Here is an 18,176-nt window from a genome sequence, read left to right as displayed (position 1 = left end):
CCGCCCCTGCCGGCGCTCAGGCCGGCTGGCCTTAAAGGGGACGCGGTCCGAGTGGCGGCTGCCGGGGTGGCCCCCGCTCCGGCTCCGCCCCGTTTCCCGCACCTCGCCCCTCCCCCGCTTCGTCCCGCAGCCCCGCGGCCGCGTCGCACAGTTTGGTTCTCTGGGTACATACAGGCTTATGCAGAGCGGGGTGAGAAGATTGGACTTTGCAGTGGAAGCAGCATCCCTCCCATCTGGGACCAGGCGGAGGGCGTCCCCAACCTGGGGGGAGCAGAGGACCCGCCCTGACCTAGCCCGGCCCAGCCTAGTCCTGCCGGGCCTGAGCGCCCCGCCCAGGAGCCGGCTCTGAGTCAGGGCCCACTGGGGTCCAGGAGGTAAGAGGGCTGGGAGCGGTGTGCTGGGGCTGGGGTAGGGGGCCTTGCACCCTGGCGTTTCGAGAACCCCAGACTCGTGAGCCCAGGGCTGGGAATCAGGAGGTCTGGGTGCATCCTGGGCCTCGCTGTGTGACCTTGGGCGAGTAGCTACCCCTCTCTGGGCCTCAGCCGTCTTCTTCATCAATTGTGTGTTGGGGTGATTCTGTTCCCGCCCTCCTCAGGGCTGAGGTTGCCGGCGCCCAGTACCATGAAGCTTGTTGGCGTTTCGTGAGGGACCCCAGACCCAGAGTGGACTGGACGCGGGTGCACTAGTGTAACTGGAGGCAGGAAGGGGGCCGAGGTGAGGCACAAACTGGGAGACCCAGAGGCCACCACTGCTTGGAATGGGCTTCTGCTATTCTCAGCATCCTCAGCCCTGGAATGCTCCACCTATAACGGCCCCTGCAAACTGGAGACCCCAATGTGTCAGCTTGGTGCCCTCCCTTCCAGAAAGCCAGGTGTGGGGGTGGGGGCGCGGCCATCAGAGCTTTGTGAGGGGTGGCCCCTGTAGGGATGGGTGAGTGTTGTGGGTTCCTGAGGAGGGAATAGCTGCTCTGCCTTCTTCCCCTCTATCTCTTCATTCTCCTTCAGTAGAAGAGCAGTTGCTTTTTACCAGTAAAATCTTTTTTTTTTCCTTTCCAGTGGACAGATTGGTGGCCCAGACAAGGGCCTCCCAGTGTAGGGTGAAGGGCTCCTTCCCAGGGCTGCCTTGTGCAGAAGTTCAGTTAAAAAAATACAGAGAGAAATGCTGCTACCTAGGGACCTAAGGGGCCAGAGATGGGGTCACTCATCTCTGGGGAGGGGGGGCAGCCTGGTACCCCGCAGCAGCTCTGGCACCTAGAGGAGTCAAAGGAGGGAGGCTGGGGGGTGTCCCAGAGGAGAGGGAATGAGCTCCTCAACTCTTAGGTGATGAGCAGGGGCTGGGAGGGGCCGCCCGGCCCTGGGGTAGGGAGAGGTAGAGAGAGACCTTCTTGAAGGCCTCTCTCCAACTCCTAGAAGATTCTGTGAGCTTTTGACGTGAGGGCTAACCAGGAACAGATTTTTTTGTTTTGTTTTTGCTTTTTCTTGTGCTCTGGTTGTTGAAATCATTTTCTAGAATGGCTAAAGCCTCACGCTGTCCAGTCCAGCGGCCTCTGCAGGGACTTTCTTGGCTGCTGTTTAAGATTCTCTGGGTTATGGATATGCAAGACCAGGCCTGGGCAGAGGAGGGAGCAGTGACTGAACCAAAGGTTAGGAAGGTGCTTTTCTGGTCACATCCTTGGTTTTTATCTCATCTGGCTGTCACATGTCTCTCCTCAGTCACTTGGCACACCTTCATGGATACCTCTGTGCTTGGTCCCGTACTGGGCACTGGGCACAAAGGGAGATTGGACCTACTTCCTACCAAGGGAGGTGCTAGCCTGGTGGGAGACAGAGACATGGAGTCCAGTTACACTGCAGAGGGATGAGAGTAGCTAAGAGGGCCTTGGAGGCCAGAGCTCAGACTGGAATTGTGGAGGGATAAGGAAAGGCTTACCCAGAGGAGGGGGCATGTGAGCTGGGCATTGAATGATGAGTCAGGATTTGCCAGGAGAGAAGAGGGAGAAGCCCTTTCCCAGCAGAGAGGTCGTTACACCAAGTGGCAATCGGGAAAAAGCTCACTGCCCAAGTTCCGGTCGTGTCCCCACCAAACAGTGTTGGTTGAGTTCATCTCCACCCCTGCCATATGTTAGCTGAGTGTCACAGAACAGGCTTGGATGTCAGGCTCAGGAGTTTGGATCTTATCCTGGGCCAGGAGGCTGGGGAGCCTTGACAGTTCTGAGCAGGGGCACAGCAGGATGAAGCATAATTTGAAATAAGGTTAACCTGATGATGTTGTAGGATGGGATGGACAGACCGTGGGGGGATGAAGAAGCCTGAGTTGGGGTTCAGGGTGTGGTGGTGGAGCTGAGCATTGGAGTTGTGTGTGCTCGCTTGGGTACACACACACACACACACACACTGGGTGCTTTGAGGTGACGTGTAGCAACAGAGGTCTGTCAACGCATAGCAGAAATGCTGACAGACAGGTAAGGGATCTGGGCCTTCTGGGGAAGGGGTTGTGATTTTCCCGAGTGCTTACTGTGTGCCCTGGGGCCTGCTGGGTGTTGCTGGGACTCCCAGGCTGTCATGCCAGCAGGCTGAGGGGTATAACCCAAGTGCTGTCTGGGAAAGGCCAAGGGATGGGCAGGAAGTTATCTTCCACTTGAGGGTTCAGAGGCTCGAACCTGCCTCTGAACCTGCCCCCATGGCTTGGCCATCATGAGGAGCAGTGGCCGGGCTAGATTCAAAGCCTGGACTCTGTGCTCCTCCAGGACACATGCTGCTGTTGGGGGAATGGATTGAGGGAGGGAATGAGGAGGGGGCTCAGGAGGCCACCGTGCTAGTCCAGGCAAGAAGTCAAGGGGAGCTGATCCCGGGTGGGGCTGGAGCTCTGGGGAGAGATGGTGGAAACGCTAAGCGGGCAGTGAGGGCTGATGGGGGAAAAGCCTTGTAGAATCAGCTGGATCAGCAGTGCGTGGCTCCTGTCTTCTTCCCCTGACAGTGTCTGTTTCTCCCATCAGGGCCAGACGGTCCAAGAACAGCCCGCATCTTTTTTATACCTGGTCTCAACTCTGTGAGTGCCAGGCCCAGATCAGTCCCCATTTTCCAGGTGGGAAGGCTGAGGAGCCAGGCAAGGACTCACCCAAGGTCACCTGGTAACTCTGAAGCAGAGAACCTGTGTCTTAGGCTTTTAAAGCAGGCTCTTCTGAGGGAGGACGCGGCTGCTGTTTGCTGCTGCGTTTGGTGTGGGGCAGCTGTCCCTTGGGTCAGAGCCAGCATCGACAGGCCATCTCCTCATCCGGGGCCTAGTGGGATAATCCAGCCAGCCCGAGGGAGGCACAGTGCAGGTTCTAACCCTGCCCTGCCAAGGCCACGTCCCTCCCTCTCTGGGCCTTGGCTTCTCCGTTCCTGCTGTAGGGCTAGCAGCCCTTATCCTGCCTGCCTGATGGGGTCAGGTGAGGTGGAAGCCTCTAAAACCCTTCTGCATGAATGCATCCAAGATATTATTGAGTGGGTTTGCTGGTGACCATGGTGACAGCTGTCCTCAGACTGCCTGCGTGGGAGCAGGGCAAGTGGGCAGGGCTTGCCTGGCATGGCCAGGCCAGACTGAGCAGAGCTGCAGGGCCGGCCCTGGAGATCAGAGCCCCCACTGCCTGAGCTCCCAGCAGCCAGGCACAGCCCATCTTATGTGCTGAGTATTAGGTAGAACGATATGAAATTGTCAATATTTGATTTACTCAGTTTCTTGTGGTTCAATCTAATATCGTTTATCCCCATTTTACAGAAGAGAAAAGAGGCTCACGGATACAATTTACTCAAGGTCACACAAGGAGCTGGGCCTAGAATGTGGGACTCCTCATTCCCAGTCTGATTTTCTTTCTATTTCCAAAGCCTTCCCTGGCCCCAGAGCTCACTTCTGCCTGCCCTCATGCCCTCTTCCTTCATGCATAATGCCAGCACCTCATTGATTAGGGTTTCTCTTTAGGTGCCTGAGTGCCAGGATGTCTTGGCAGCCTGGGTGGAAAGCATATTAAATCCACTAGCCTATGGGGTAAGCTGTCCCAGGGGTCTGGGAGGATGGACTGTTCCTGCAAAGGAGGACAGCCATAGCAACTGCCTTGTCACAGGCACTGCCTAGGAAAGAGAGAACCAGGGCTGAAGGGAGACCAGGTTTTTTTTTTTTTCTTTGAGACAGTCTCTCTCTGTTGCCCTGGGTAGAATGCAGTGGCCTCATCACAGCTCACAGCAACCTCAAACTCCTGGGCTCATGCGATCTGCTTCCTCTCAGCCTCCCAAGTAGCTGGGACTATAGGCACACACCACCACACCCTGGTAATTTTTTCTGTTTTTAGTAGAGACGGGTCTCGAACTGGGTTTTAAAGACACTTTTAAAGGCCTTTTGAGATTATGCTTTGTGGCTGGGCGCAATGGCTCACGCCTGTAATCCTAGCACTCTGGGAGGCTGAGGCGGGAGGATCGCTTGAGCTCAGGAGTTTGAGACCAGCCTAAGCAAGAGTGAGACCCTTTCTCTACTAAAAATATAAAAATTAGCCAGGCGTAGTGGTATACACCTGTAGACTCAGTACTCGGGAGGCTGAGGCAGGAGGATCGCTTGAACCTAGGAGTTAGAGGTTGCTGTGAGCTAGGCTGACACCACAGCATTCTACTCCCGGCAATCGAGTGAGACTGTCTCAAAAAAAAAAGGGCGGGAGGAGGGTTGTGCCTTGCACTGGCTCTCTTTACAGACTTATCTGTCTCTACCAGCCAACTAGACGTTCCTAAAGGGGGAGGACTTTGCTTCTAAAGCAATAGAAATTGATATTTTCCAAGAACATCCTTGTGTGAAGCACCATGCTAAGGACTTTATATTAATATTTGCCTTCGCAACCCTGCCAGGTAGAAAAACAGAGGCTTGGAGAACATAAATAACCTTTATGGTAACCAGAATGTGTCCCAGATGAGCTTCACTCAAAGAATAAAAAAGCAGAGTCTAACACACCATGCCCCCACTTCCTAGCTCAGGAGGCTGGGGCAGGCCCTGAGCATCTGAATTTCTAACAAATGCCCAGGAGATGCTGAGGCAGCCAGGCCAGCATTTGGGAAGCACTGAACTCTGCCATGGCTACACCTCTAACCACAGTAAACTTTCAGTTTTCATTCTTGGTTTTTTTTTTTTCTGTTTGTTTGTTTCATGATGCTTTGTTTTAATTAACTCTTAAGGGGCACACACTCTTGGCATGGGAGATGCCAGCCATAGCCTAGAGGAGCTCACAGCCTGGAGAGAGAGAGAGACACTTAAACAAATGGGCACGTGGTGGCATCTAACACATGCAGTAATGGGTTTGGTCACAGCTGAGAACTAGGACAGAGAGGCATCTGAGACTTGGGGTCTGGCACGTAGTTGGGGTTCCAAAATATCTGTGGTTCTGAATAAAATTTTCTAGCCTTATTATCCAGGAAATTTCTGGTTTGTCTTCACGTCCACTCCAGGTCTCAAGAATAGTTTTTACTGGGACCAGTAAGTTTAGTTAAACACCTACTATATCCTGAGCCCTATATCAGGCCCTGCCTAGACTGGGATTATGCAAAGAAGCAAAGAAATGGCCCTGCCTTCTAGGAGGGGAGAGTTAGGTGTAAGAGAGCGAGCTGCACCATGTGAGCCAGCATGAGAATCGGTAGGCGAAGTGGGTTGAAGTGGCCGGAGTAGGACAGAGGCTTCCAGGAGACAGCCCGGGTGGAGGGGAAGGGCAGAAGGAAGGTTATAAGGTAGAGGTGGCTCACACTTCTCTGCACTTGCTCATCCAGCACATGCCCACTGTGCACTAGGTGCTGCACAAGGCGCTGAGGATACTGTGGGGAACAAAACCTGATGTGGTTCCTACCCTCAGTAACCATACAGAGCAGCGGTCCCCAACCTTTTTGGCACCAGGGACCGTTTTCATGGAAAACAATTTTTCCACGGACGGGGAGGGAGGGGGATGGTTTTGAGATGATTCAAGCACATTACATTTATTGTGCACTTTATTTCTATTATTATTACATTGTAATATATAATGAAATAATTATACAGCTCACCATAGGTTGGGGACCCCTGATGAAAAGTATCATGGAGGAGGCTGACCCCAATCAAGTAATCATGCTACAAACGAGATGGACAGGATGTTCTAATTTTTTAACTAGGCAATTGGACCCAGGTGGGGAGGTCAGGCCAGGCTTCCTGGTCTGAAGGGGAGGGAAGTACGTACACAAAGGCCCAGGGCAGAGGGCACTTAACAGAGAGCAAGGGGCACTGTGGGCTGAAGCTGGAGTCGAAGGCGGGGCCCTACGTGTGCAGGGCTAGGCACAGAGAGGGGACCGGGACCCCATACCTACCCAGCACTCAGTCATCCTGGCTGTATCGGAGGAAGAGCTGCAGGTAGTTGTTGCAATTGAGGGTAGATGGGTTGGGGCCTGGAGCACGAGGCGTGTTCTCAGTGAGAACAGGTACTTAAGGGCTTTGAGGGAAAATAGGAGTTTGCCTGGTGGAGTCAGAGTGTGGTGGTCGGGGCTCTCGCCAGATGGATGCGTCAGGCAGAAGGCACCGCGCACACAATGAAGTGGAGTCCTGCAAAGGTGCGGGTCATTTGGGAAAGGCCAGGAGTGGGAGCAGAGTAAAGTGTGCCAGGGATCACGGGAAGCCCTGTTGGCTGCCCCTGGGGGCCTCGCGCCCGTCCTCCCCGGATGTGTGAGTTTTCTGTGTGTGCCTCATCTCCTCTCTCCCATGGATGTGACTTGGCTAAGTCTCTGGACGGCAGTTTCTAGACCCAGCTCCTGCCTGCTCCAAGAGTGGGTGAGGTCACCAGGGAGGCCTGGGGAGAGAAGCATAGGGGTGAGGGTGGGGGAGGCTCACGTAGCCTTTGTGCCATTAATTAGTGGCAGTAGCTACAACTATGTGCCAGCTGTCGTGCTTTACTTCATCAGGCTGCCTCCCAGCGGGGTGGGCGTCCTTGCTCCGTTTGGCAGGTAGCAGAACTGAGGCCCAGAACGGTTGAGTTGCTCGCCCGAAGTGTCAGCACTCAGGGAACTACCCGGGCGGCTCAGCCACACGGCCGCCGGGCAGAGTATGACCGCAGCCCCTGTCCCCGCAGCGGGCGCCATGGACAAGATCTTGGAGGCGGTGGTGACGTCGTCGTACCCGGCCAGCGTGAAGCAAGGGCTGGTGCGGCGCGTGCTGGAGGCGGCGCGGCAGCCGCTGGAGCGGGAGCAGTGCCTGGCGCTGCTGGCGCTGGGCGCGCGGCTCTACGTGGGCGGCGCCGACGAGCTGCCGCGCCGCGTGGGCTGCCAGCTGCTGCACGTGGCGGGCCGCCACCACCCCGACGTCTTCGCCGAGTTCTTCAGCGCGCGCCGCGTGCTGCGCCTGCTGCAGGGCGGGGCCGGGCCCCCGGGCGCCCGCGCGCTGGCCTGCGTGCAGCTGGGCCTGCAGCTGCTGCCCGAGGGGACCGCGGCCGACGAGGTGTTCGCGCTGCTGCGGCGCGAGGTGCTGCGCACCGTGTGCGAGCGCCCGGGGCCCGCGGCCTGCGCGCAGGTGGCTCGGCTGCTGGCGCGGCACCCGCGCTGTGTGCCCGACGGCCCGCACCGCCTGCTCTTCTGCCAGCAGCTGGTGCGCTGCCTCGGTCGCTTCCGCTGCCCCGCCGAGGGCGAGGAGGGCGCCGTGGAGTTCCTGGAGCAGGCCCAGCAGGTGAGCGGGCTCCTGGCGCAGCTGTGGCGCGCGCAGCCCGCCGCCATCCTGCCCTGCCTCAAAGAGCTGTTTGCGGTCATCTCGTGCACAGGTGCGTGGGCTCGTGGGGCTGGGGCGCGAGCACGGGAACGCCAAGGGCCTGGAGGGTCTCCTGGGCAGGTGGCTGTACGTGAGGATTCTCTGCGTGCGAGTGCCCGCCCAGTGGGGTGGCGGGTGTGGGCAAGAGGCCAATGCACGGGGGGACTGCAGTGTTCCTCCTTTGAGTTAGCAGACCTGTCTACTGCGGGGCCTCTCCCTGGTGGCGCTGGAAACGCGCGGAGGAGCGCATTGCCTGGGTGGGAGAAGGACAGTAGCCATCTGGCCAGAGGGAAGACCGGGGTGGGGGGGGGCAGTGGATTTGATAGAAGTCATTTTTGAGCCAGGGCTTGAGAGATTGGTGGCACCTGGCAGCAGGGCCGACGTTCTCTGGGCGGGCACAGGTGAAGGTCTGGAGGCCTATGGAGCCTGCAGGTGTTAACCCTGAAACGTAAAATCTTGACCCTCCGTTGGAAACGGTGGAACTTGGACTATAGAGGAAATGGCTGACGTAGGATCTGTGCCTTCCCTGACCATAGGGGTTGAACAGGGAAAAGAAAGGGAATGCACTTGGCAGGGTGGAGAACCCGGGCCGTGTGTATAAGGACTTGGGTCCTTATTACGAGTGGATGACAAATTTTGATAACTAAATGTGCTTTCCCAGCTAGACCCCGGTCTATGTGGGTCCACCTGGAGTGTCCCCTCCCCCACAGTGCACAGACCCCTCCTACGTTTTCTGGGTAGCTCCAGCATTGCCCCTTCTAAAGTTCTGGCCCGAACGCCCACAGGTGGAGGTCAGTGCTGCATCTTTGTGCCAAGCGCAGGACTGAGCCCGCAGCGGTACTAGTGAAGGTTTATTGCGTGAATGAGTTAACATGGAATCAGAGGCTGTGGTGCTACAGGAGAGGAGGTGGCCCTGCTGTGCTCCTTGCAGAGGCCCAGCCTAGTTCCTTGGCAGCACAGGGGCGTGGGGTGGTGAGGGAGGGGAGGGGCCCGCGTGCCCCGCCAAGCTCAGCCCAGCCCCCTGTTGCAGAGGAGGAGCCGCCGTCTAGCGCCCTGGCCAGTGTGGTCCAGCACCTCCCACTGGAACTCATGGACGGTGTCGTCCGGAACCTCAGCAACGATGACAGTGTGACGGACTCCCAGATGCTGACGGCCATTAGCAGGTGGGGTGCTGAGGGCCCCTTCCTCTTTTCTCCCAGAAGCCCCTTCCACGGCGTGGGCACTAGATTTAGTGTCAGAGGGCCCAGGCAGTCGTCCATCCTTTCCTGAGCTCTGCTCTGGGCCTGGGCTGGATGTGGGGGCCACAGAGAGGCCTGCCCTGGCGATGCTATCAGGCTAGGTACCAGCTCTGTGTCCCTGGACATGCCAGTGAACTCTCAGCCTCAACTTCCCCCTCTAAAAGCAGAGGTGGGTGGTGGTATGAGAAGTCGTTAGGCTTCCATGGGGTCGGATGAGAAGGCAAGAGGGCTCTATGATGTGCTCTGTGAGTCTGGCAACTTCAGTAAGCAGAGTTTGGGTGCTTTTCAGCTCCCAGAGCCCTTGCCCATCCCACCTCATCTGAACGTCATCACACCTGTGCTCTAGCCGCACCTGCCCGTCTGGTGATCCCAGATCATGCCGCCTCCCCTCCTCCCTGCAGGCCTTTGCCTATGCAGACCCCGTCCACCTGGCATGCCTCCCTCTGCCACTCTTTCCAACCCGTGTGCAGCTCCACCGTCTGCGTAGGGCCTTCCTGGATTCCTTGCCTTTAGTGGGTAAGAGTGTGGGCTCTAAAGGTAAGTTGCCTGAGGTCAAATCCTGCCTCTACCACTTCTTGCCTGTGTGACTTTGGACAAGTTACTCAACCTCTCAATGCTTCAATTTCCTCAACTATAAAGTGGAATATAATTGAACCCATCATGTAGGGTTGTGAGGATTAAATTGGATAAAATGAGATGATACATATAAAGTGCCTAGAACAGTGCCATGGAAGTTAGTGTTGTTGTTATTTGTTCTGTCACTGTTCTTTATAGCATAGTATGAGCATAAAATTCATAATAACTATGTTTTCCTGAGCACCTGCTATGTGGCAGCTGCATGCTCAGTCGGCTTGGGCAGTGTGCGGTGGGGATCAGAGGAGTCAGTACATGTGAAGCCGATAGAACGGTGCTTGGTGCAGGGGGGATACTCCCTAAGTGTCAGCTATTACCTTTTTAAATCTGTATAAGAACCCTGTGAGGGAGCGATTGTCCCCATTTTACAGAGGAGGAAACTGAGGCTCAGGGCAAGTGGCTTGCTCCGGATCACACAGCAAGGGCTTGCTAGCGCCAGAGCTTCTGGTCTAGGGACAGTGCACTTCCAGGCAGAGGCAGCTGAAAGCCTTGTTCTGCCACTGCAGCCCAGTGTGGAGGGGTGAGGTTTGGGGTGCTGAGGGCCGGGCTTCCTTCCTGGCGGGCTGTGAGCCTCAGTCTCTGGCAGCCGTCTGTGCTGGGCTCATTCGCATTTCCTAGAGGTGTCTTGTTCATCCCACAAGATTCGGGGCTGTCCTGTGCAGGTGTGAGTCAATGTGGGAACTCGGGACATTCTGGCTGCCCTCAGCCAGGCACTTGGGCCTCCCTTGTCCCTGTGTCACTGTCATTTTCCTCACCAGGATGATCGATTGGGTTTCCTGGCCCCTTGGGAAGAACATTGACAAGTGGATCATTGCACTGCTGAAGGGCCTGGCTGCCGTTAAGAAGTTCAGCATCTTGATCGAGGTTTCACTTGCCAAAATTGAGAAGGTGGGTGCCCCTGTTCCAGCCTGGGGTTACAGCCTTTCCTAACAGTCTCTTGCTGGGGTGGTGCAGGTCTGGGAGGCAGAGCACCGGGCCTCCTGCCCAAGCTCACTGTGCAAACTGGGCTAATTCACAGCCCCTCTCTGGGCCTCAGATGCCCCCATTCATTGCTCTGACTGCTCATTCAAGCATGTGCATCTTTGTCACTTTCCGTCTGTCCATCCATCCATCAGATATCTGTCTTCCACCCATGTCTGTGAGCCTCCTCCGTGTTCTTGCTCCTGGGTGGCTTTGCTGCTTCAGCTCTAGCGTGTCCCTGACCCCCTCTCAGGCCTGAGACTGCACCTGGCCTCAGGCAGCCAGGCCTGCGGGACTCCTGACCAGGGACTCTCTTTCAGGTCTTCTCCAAGCTGCTGTACCCAATTGTCCGGGGAGCTGCCTTGTCTGTCCTCAAGTACATGCTCCTGACTTTCCAGCACTCCCATGAGGCCTTCCACCTGGTAAGGGCCCCTGCCTGCCGCCCCAAGGACAGGAGGCCTGGCAGGCCAGATGTGCTGTCTCTGGGGAGAAAAAGGGTTGGGGCTTGAGGCCCATGACCTTGAAGCCTTGTTGTTTTAGGACTGGAAGAGGCCTGAGACCTCTCTGCACAGATAAGAAACTGGGGCCAGAGAATTTGTGTGGCCTCCTTCAGGGCATATAGTATAGTGATAGAGACGCCTAATGTTCCTTGGGGCCAGCTGTGTGCTAGGCACAGTGCTAAGGACAACATGTATGTTTGTTCACTTAACCCCTGCAACAGCTTGGGACAGAGGTTCTGTCATGTTCTCCATTTTTCAGATGAAGAAACTGAAGTTTAGGGAGTTAAGTCACTTAGTCTGGACACACAGCTGGCGAGTGATACAGTGAAAATTCACACCGAGTTGGCCTGACTCCTAACCCAGTGTCCTTCCTACACCCTGCCGTAGTACCAGGTGGCCTGGCCTCTAGCTCAGGGCCCATTTTGCTGTCCTTGGAGCCCTCCCTTGGGAAGGACAGCCTGAGGCCCTGGGGGCTGCCCTCCTCACCCTGCCCGTCCCTGGGATGTGCAGATGGGGCCCCTGATTCTGGTGGTTCCTGGTCAGGGCAGTGAAATATCACGCTTGCCAACTTGTCGCAGTGGGAGGAGCTCACAGCCAGGGATTGGGGTACTTGGGGTGAGTCCCAGCTCTGCTGTTTGCCAGATGTATTGGCCTAGGCTGGGCACTTAGGCACTTAGCTGCAGAGCCTGGAATGGGGGTAAACTCCTAGGATGGTTGGAGGGGATTAGATGAAGTGGTGTCTGTCAGGAGCCTGCCACATAACCAGGGGCTTGACTCATACTTGTTTCCTTCTGTCCTGCTCCCGGTTCCTGTGGCCTGACTCTATTACCATGTCATGGTGTAGCACCTCTGGGTTGGACGGGTAAAACTCCATACACAGGGGAAAGAACCAGGCTTCGGTCAGACAGACTTGCTTCGGACACCAGCTTTCCTCATGACCCAGCACGAACCCCCGGGCAGGCTGTGTAACCACTCTGACCTCAGCTTCTTCATCTATAAAAAGGGGGAAATAACTGCTGCTGCACAAAGTGTTTGGAAGGATGAAGTGCTTGACATGGCGATTTTGCTGGAAGAATGATGATGTTTGCCCCTAGAGGCTGCCGCGCCTGCTCTGTCAGGGCCTACCCCGCTGGCTGTCACCCCTGGCTGGGCGCTCAGGTCTTCGGGCCCCCAGGGCAGGTCCACTGGCTGAGGCGAAACAGCGGGGGCTTGGGCTCAGGCCTCGCCTCAGCTGTGAGGAGGGTATTATTTATCCTGTTTTGCAGATGACAAAACTGAAGCAGGGTGGCAGGGTGGCTTAGTTCACGTGTCTGGTGAAAGGAGTCACCTGCCTGCAGAGCTCAGAGCCGCATCTGAGTTAAGGGGACAGTGGTCAGGTGGGCAACCCTCCCTGCCCCAAAGAGCTCCGGGTGCTTCCAGCAGCGACCCCAGTCCCGTGTCTCAGGTGGGTCAGCTGGGGCCGAGCCTAACCCAGCTCTGTTCCCACAGCTCCTCCCTCACATCCCCCCCATGGTGGCCTCTCTGCTCAAGGAGGACTCGAACTCGGGGACCAGCTGCCTGGAGCAGCTGGCAGAGCTGGTCCACTGCATGGTGTTCCGGTTCCCGGGCTTCCCGGACCTGTATGAGCCTGTCATGGAGGCCATCAAGGTGAGTGGCAGTCCCCTACTTGTCCTTCACCCCACTCTGACAAAGATGCCAGTTTGGGCCTTCCTCAAGGCCATACCGTGGCTTGGTGGCAGCACCCCCATCATTTGGTCCCTGGCTGGCTCCTGCCACCTCCCCAGTCCATCATGTGCTTCACGCATACCGAGCTGCCCACTGTTCCGCCCACCGTTCCCCAGATGGGTCATCCTTGCTCGTGACTGCTCTGAGCCTTTGCATATGCTGTTCTCTCTAACTGTGTAAACTCTTGTTCTTCCTCGATTGTTCCTACTTGTCCTTTAAGGCTCTGCTCAAGTGTTGCCTCCCTCAGGAAGCCTTCCCTGATAACTCTCGGTCTCCCCCAGCCCCACTCCAGGCTGGGTCAGGACTCTCTGAGTGCCCACAGCCCTGGTGCAGCCCTGTGTCACATGTCGTCACTGTCGGTGTCTGTCTCCCTGAGCAGACTGAGCACTCCAGAGCAGGGATCATCTACGCTTGTTTATGTGACCTTACTGGTGCCCTACTCTGTGCTAAGGCTGGGCTGGGAACTGGGCACACAGGCAGGAAGTCGACGGAGTCTCCTCCACTGAGGAGCAGGAAGCCGAGTGGGAGTGACAGGCCTGTGTACGAGAAACTCTGGGCTAAGCCGCTGTGAAAACATCTGTGAGGGTTGGCCGGAGAGCAGTGAGGAGCCAGAGCAGGGAAAGATCGCGTTAGAGAAGGAGGCTTCAAAGATGAAAGGGTTTCTAAGCTGGGCTTGACAGGTTGCTAGGGTCTGACAGTGACAGCTGTACATAGCGTTGCGCTTGTCACTGTTTTCTCATATATTTTTGTCTTCTGATGCTCACGAGAAACCTATGAAGCAGGTATTGTTATTTCAATCTCACATGTGAGGAAAGAGATTTGTAAAAGGTTTGGGGATGTGGGTGCCAAGTCACGGAGAGACAGCCCCGGCCCTGGATGCCAAGCCCTGCCCCAGTGCTTGATGACAGAATGCAGGTCCGAGCGGGGGTGAAGATGTCTAGACTGTCACTTCTGCAGCACAGCAGACTAGATAACCTGAAAAGTATCTCACTACAAAACATCTAGAGATGCTTGTTAAAATATAACATCAACTTAAGTTCACAGCTGAGCTTGCCAAGAAAGTATCGGGGAATCCCCAGGGCCAAAGAGAGACCTGAATTCCAGAACAGTAAGTGAGAAAGGATGGTCTCTTCCCTGGGGTCTGGCAGGGGGGTGGGTGACATGGCCAACTTCAGTCACCAAGGTGCTTGAGCTGGTGGGGACAGGAGGTGAGGCTTAGGGCCTGTCCCCAATAGGGAGTTGGCACCAAGAAGCCCACTGAAAGCCAGGACCCAAGAAAGGATTTACTGTTAGCAAAAGAGTGATCTTGAACAATTATATACATGGTCTCAAATAGACATCAAGGTAACTTTTCTGGCTTGGTCTGGGCCCTGGATTGGGGGAAAATGTAATCAGAAGCCTGCTCGCATGTGGGTTGAGGGGTTCAAATTCATATCATCTCTGGGGTTGTGAGACACCCCCCAAGCTCAGAACTAACATTAAAAGGAGTCATAGGCCAGGTGCGGTGACTCACGCTTGTAATCCTAGCATTCTGGGAGGCCGAGGCAGGAGGATCACTTGAGGTCAGGAGTTCGAGACCAGCCTGAGCATGAGTGAGACCCCCGTCTCTACTAAAAAATAGAAAGAAATTAACCAGACAAATAAAAATATATAGAAAAAATTAGCCGGGCATGGTGGCGCATGCGTGTAGTCCCAGCTACTCGGGAGGCTGAGGCAGGAGGATCGCTTGAGCCCAGGAGTTTGAGGTTGCTGTGAGCTAGGCTGATGCCACGGCACTCTAGCCTGGGCAAAAGAGTGAGACTCTGTCTCAAAAAAAAAAAAAAGAGTCATAAACCTGTGATGCCCCAGTTAGCCTGGTAGGAACAGAAATAAACCATAAAGTTCTACTGAATGAATTTATGATGCCCAAATTACAAAACACACAAAGGGACAACCCACCGTGAATGGGAGTTGGTAGATACAGTAAACAGAACCTCCGGCGTTTACTTGGATCTTCTCAGTTTTTCAAACTTCACACGAGCAAGAATTTTTATTAGAGCTTATCTAGAGTGGAAGGAGCTGTGCTGGAGGTGGGTGAGCAGGGGAAACATGACGTCCACGTGTTGGGTGTGTTGCCCAAGGTTATCAGGCTCAGGAGAGAGGCAGATCAAGAGCTCTGAGACCTCATGACTGCTAGATTGTGAGCTTCTGGTGGGCAGGGACCATGTCCTCTGTGCCCAGTAGATGTCTGTGAGTAAATGAATGGACTGTCGTCGCAGTGTGACTGCAGTGTGGAGAATGCAGTAGTTATGGGTATGGACAAAGAGGAGGGAGTGTGGCCCTGCCATGGGCGATGAGGGAGACACAGGCTTTGCACACTAGGTGCTGATGGATGGTCTGATCCAGGGGGACGAGGCGAGTCTGCGGTACCTGTACTAGCAGGTGCAGGGAGTTAGGCTTTATAGGACAGGTACGCATAGCACAGGGAACCCCACTTGAGAAGGTCCTGGAAAGCTTCACAGAGAGGGCATGTAGAAGTTAGACCTTGACAGGTAGAAACTGGCAAGAGCAGGATCCTCCAGCTGAGTCAGGGGGAAAGGCACAGATGTGAGACGTCAGTTCGGTGATAACGTGTCGGTGGAAGGTGGATGGGCAAGATCAGAGTGCAGTGCCTGAAACCCAGGCCGAGTCACTGCTTAACCCGGGAGATCTGGGCTTCCCAAACGTTCCGTGCGCAGTGCTTGACGTCAGAGGCAGGCCCTTACCCAGAGCAGCCTGATGTGAGCTCAGAGTTTCTCTACAATCGCATTTTATTTTGAAGACTCAAGTATATACTTCATAACTGTAAACATTTGTGTATAGTTTTTTCTTCACTGAATGTTTTTAAAGAATATAGCTGCAGGAAGATGTGCCACATTTGCCCTGTGGCTTTGACTACTCCTTGGTACAAGGCAGTTGGAGAGGCAAGGCAGCAACTAGGGTTTTATTTATAAAATTCTCTCACATGTGTTCTATGAGTACATCCTTTTGTATACATGTGCCTTTGTAAATAAGTTCTGGAAAGTTCTGTGACTTGGGCAGATGTATCAGGTTATGGCTGTTTCTCTGGGAGCTGTGGTACATGCTAAGGGAGCCGTCATATGTAAATTTTCAACAACATTGGGAGCTTGAGAGTTACTTGGCAGATTTTATTTTCCTGAGAATACAAAATTACCTTCTTTGGGAAAAGAAGCATTTGATGTTTTTTTTCTAGGGTGGATATTTTTGCATCTTTTCTGTGTGTGCGTGCTGGGTGTGGGGGGCTCTGTCTGTCTGCCTTTTTGTCCTTATTTGTTCATGGTGTGTGTGTGGGGTGATTAGATGGGGCGTAACAGGAAGGAAAGGGAAGGGACTAAGATACTGAGCCTGTATCATCGTATCTCCCCCTGGGCACCTCCTTGGTTTGTTTTTATCACTTGTGAGAGGTGACTGATGAATCTGATAAATGATCCTGGAAAATGAGTAAGCAAAAGTGTTAAAAGACCTTCCATAGTAGCCGTAGGGCGCGCTGGGAGTTGGGCTTTGGGTGCTAAGCTGGTGTGAAGCCCTGTGGAGCCTTGGACAAACCTCTAGGGCATTGTGGTCAGGATCTGGAAATAAGAGGGCTAAAGAACTGTTATGAATGTTGCTTAAATCTGTTAAGTAACACTGCATTGGGTCTAGATGTTTCTCTTTAAAATATATCATTCCTAGAACTATTGCTTGGTAATACCCTTCTAGGTGCAGCTGTCTAATGTGACAGAGGCTAATGAGTGGGGAAGCATGCTAGTGTCCAAGGACCTGTACCTCAGACCCCCAGCATCTTCCTGCCATCCTGCCTGTAGGATCACGTTCCAGGGGGCTGACTAATTCCCCTGAAAGATGATTCTGCAAATCTAGAAGTAGAAGGTGAAAACAGGAACATATAGAATGCTAAACCGACATAGGGTAGGAGTATCCTCACTGGACAGATAAGGAAACTGAGGCCCAAGGAGGTTCACTCACGGAGTCAGAGAGGCTCGCTGTCCACGGGCAGACTGCTTGGGTGGGCCAGGGTCAGGGCTAGTGTTGACATCTTGACACCACTGGATTGGGCCAGTGGGCCAGGGCTGTCACTGCTTAGAGTCTGTCATAGCCTGGGCTCTTCTAAGAACATACAGATTCTTCGCTTACTGCCTCTATGACCCTGGACAATTCCTTTCTCTATTTGAATTTTAATTTTTTCATCTGTGAAATGGGGATTATATCATCTTAAGGCAGTTGTGACCCAAAGGGTCATGGAGAAGTCCCACATACCACGATGAGAAGCTGGAGCGAGCTTGTAAGCATCTCTCGAGCACATGTGGGGCAGTGTGCTTGGGAGGCTGGGGGGTTGACTGCAGCCCAAGATGCCTCCCAGGGGAGCTGCTGTTTTTCGAGCTGACCCTGGTGCCCATCGTCCTGCCTCTGCGTTCCCCCCTCAGGACCTCCATGTTCCCAACGAGGACCGCATCAAGCAGCTGCTGGGGCAGGATGCCTGGACCTCACAGAAGAGCGAGCTGGCTGGCTTCTACCCCCGGCTCATGGCCAAGTCAGACACGGGCAAGATTGGTTTAATCAATCTGGGAAACACGTGCTACGTGAACAGCATCCTTCAGGCCTTGTTCATGGCTTCTGAGTAGGTGCTGCTTTCGAATTCCCTGTCGGTCCTTGCGTCTCTCCCTTGGGCTCCCTGGTGAAAGGTGGAGAGGTGCCGGGATGGAGGGCGGAGAGAGTGGGCTGTGCTTTGCGTGTAGCTGGCCTGATTCCTTGGAGGCCTGTGGGTACAGAGGGCCTCAGGCCTTTGCCACAGGAGTAGGTCAGGACTGGGTGGGAATGTAAGATCAGGGCTGGGCCGCAGGGGCAGAGGGTTTTGTTTCTGGGTTAGTTGACATCACTGACTTTTCTCCGGGAGTCCATGGGAGTGGACTGTGTCTTCCACAGTAGAACCCCTACCCAACCTGGTAGTGGACATCTTCTTTAAAATGGAACAAACACGGTCTTCCCTGTCTGTTGCTACTGATCTACCTCATGGTGTGGTTGCTTAAAAGTCAAAGTTTCAGCTTTGATTCAGTGAAAATAAGCTTTGATTCTGGCTTATAGTCTGACCTCTGGTCATGGCTTACAGTGGGGTTTCTTCTCTCTGAGCCTCAGGTTCAGTAGGAGGAGGCTGGAGCTGATCCCCAAGACTTCCTAAGGTGCTGCTGCTTGTTCTTCTCAAAATGCCTGGTGAAGGAATGGTTTGGTTTTCTAACTTGCAGTCTGCTGCAGCCTATTACTTTTATAAAATAACAAGAAAATGACTTACTAGAAAAATGATCGTGTGCTTCTGTGG

General features: G+C 54.6%; 1 protein-coding gene across 7 annotated transcripts in view; it reads left to right on the top strand.

The window, feature by feature from the left end:
• Positions 1-18,176, top strand: part of USP35 (ubiquitin specific peptidase 35) — a 103,837-nt gene that overhangs the window by 79,356 nt on the left and 6,305 nt on the right. For 5 of the 7 annotated variants that reach the window (XM_045557265.1, XM_045557263.1, XM_045557264.1 and 2 more), the window contains 7 exons: positions 175-374; positions 7,103-7,783; positions 8,801-8,933; positions 10,400-10,529; positions 10,922-11,023; positions 12,590-12,748; positions 17,287-17,480. In XM_045557265.1, coding sequence (XP_045413221.1) covers positions 7,111-7,783; positions 8,801-8,933; positions 10,400-10,529; positions 10,922-11,023; positions 12,590-12,748; positions 17,287-17,480 — 1,391 coding nt within the window. In that variant the 5' untranslated portion in view covers positions 175-374; positions 7,103-7,110. Of the gene's footprint in view, positions 1-69; positions 375-6,850; positions 7,784-8,800; positions 8,934-10,399; positions 10,530-10,921; positions 11,024-12,589; positions 12,749-17,286; positions 17,481-18,176 lie in introns of those variants that run through there. The other 2 variants (XM_045557266.1, XM_045557260.1) reach the window with 2 other exon arrangements.

This window comes from Lemur catta, chromosome 7, assembly GCF_020740605.2.
Source record: "Lemur catta isolate mLemCat1 chromosome 7, mLemCat1.pri, whole genome shotgun sequence".
Lineage (NCBI taxonomy): Eukaryota > Metazoa > Chordata > Mammalia > Primates > Lemuridae > Lemur > Lemur catta.
Note: the sequence above shows the minus strand (reverse complement) of the source record. Positions and strands in the feature narration are given on the sequence as shown.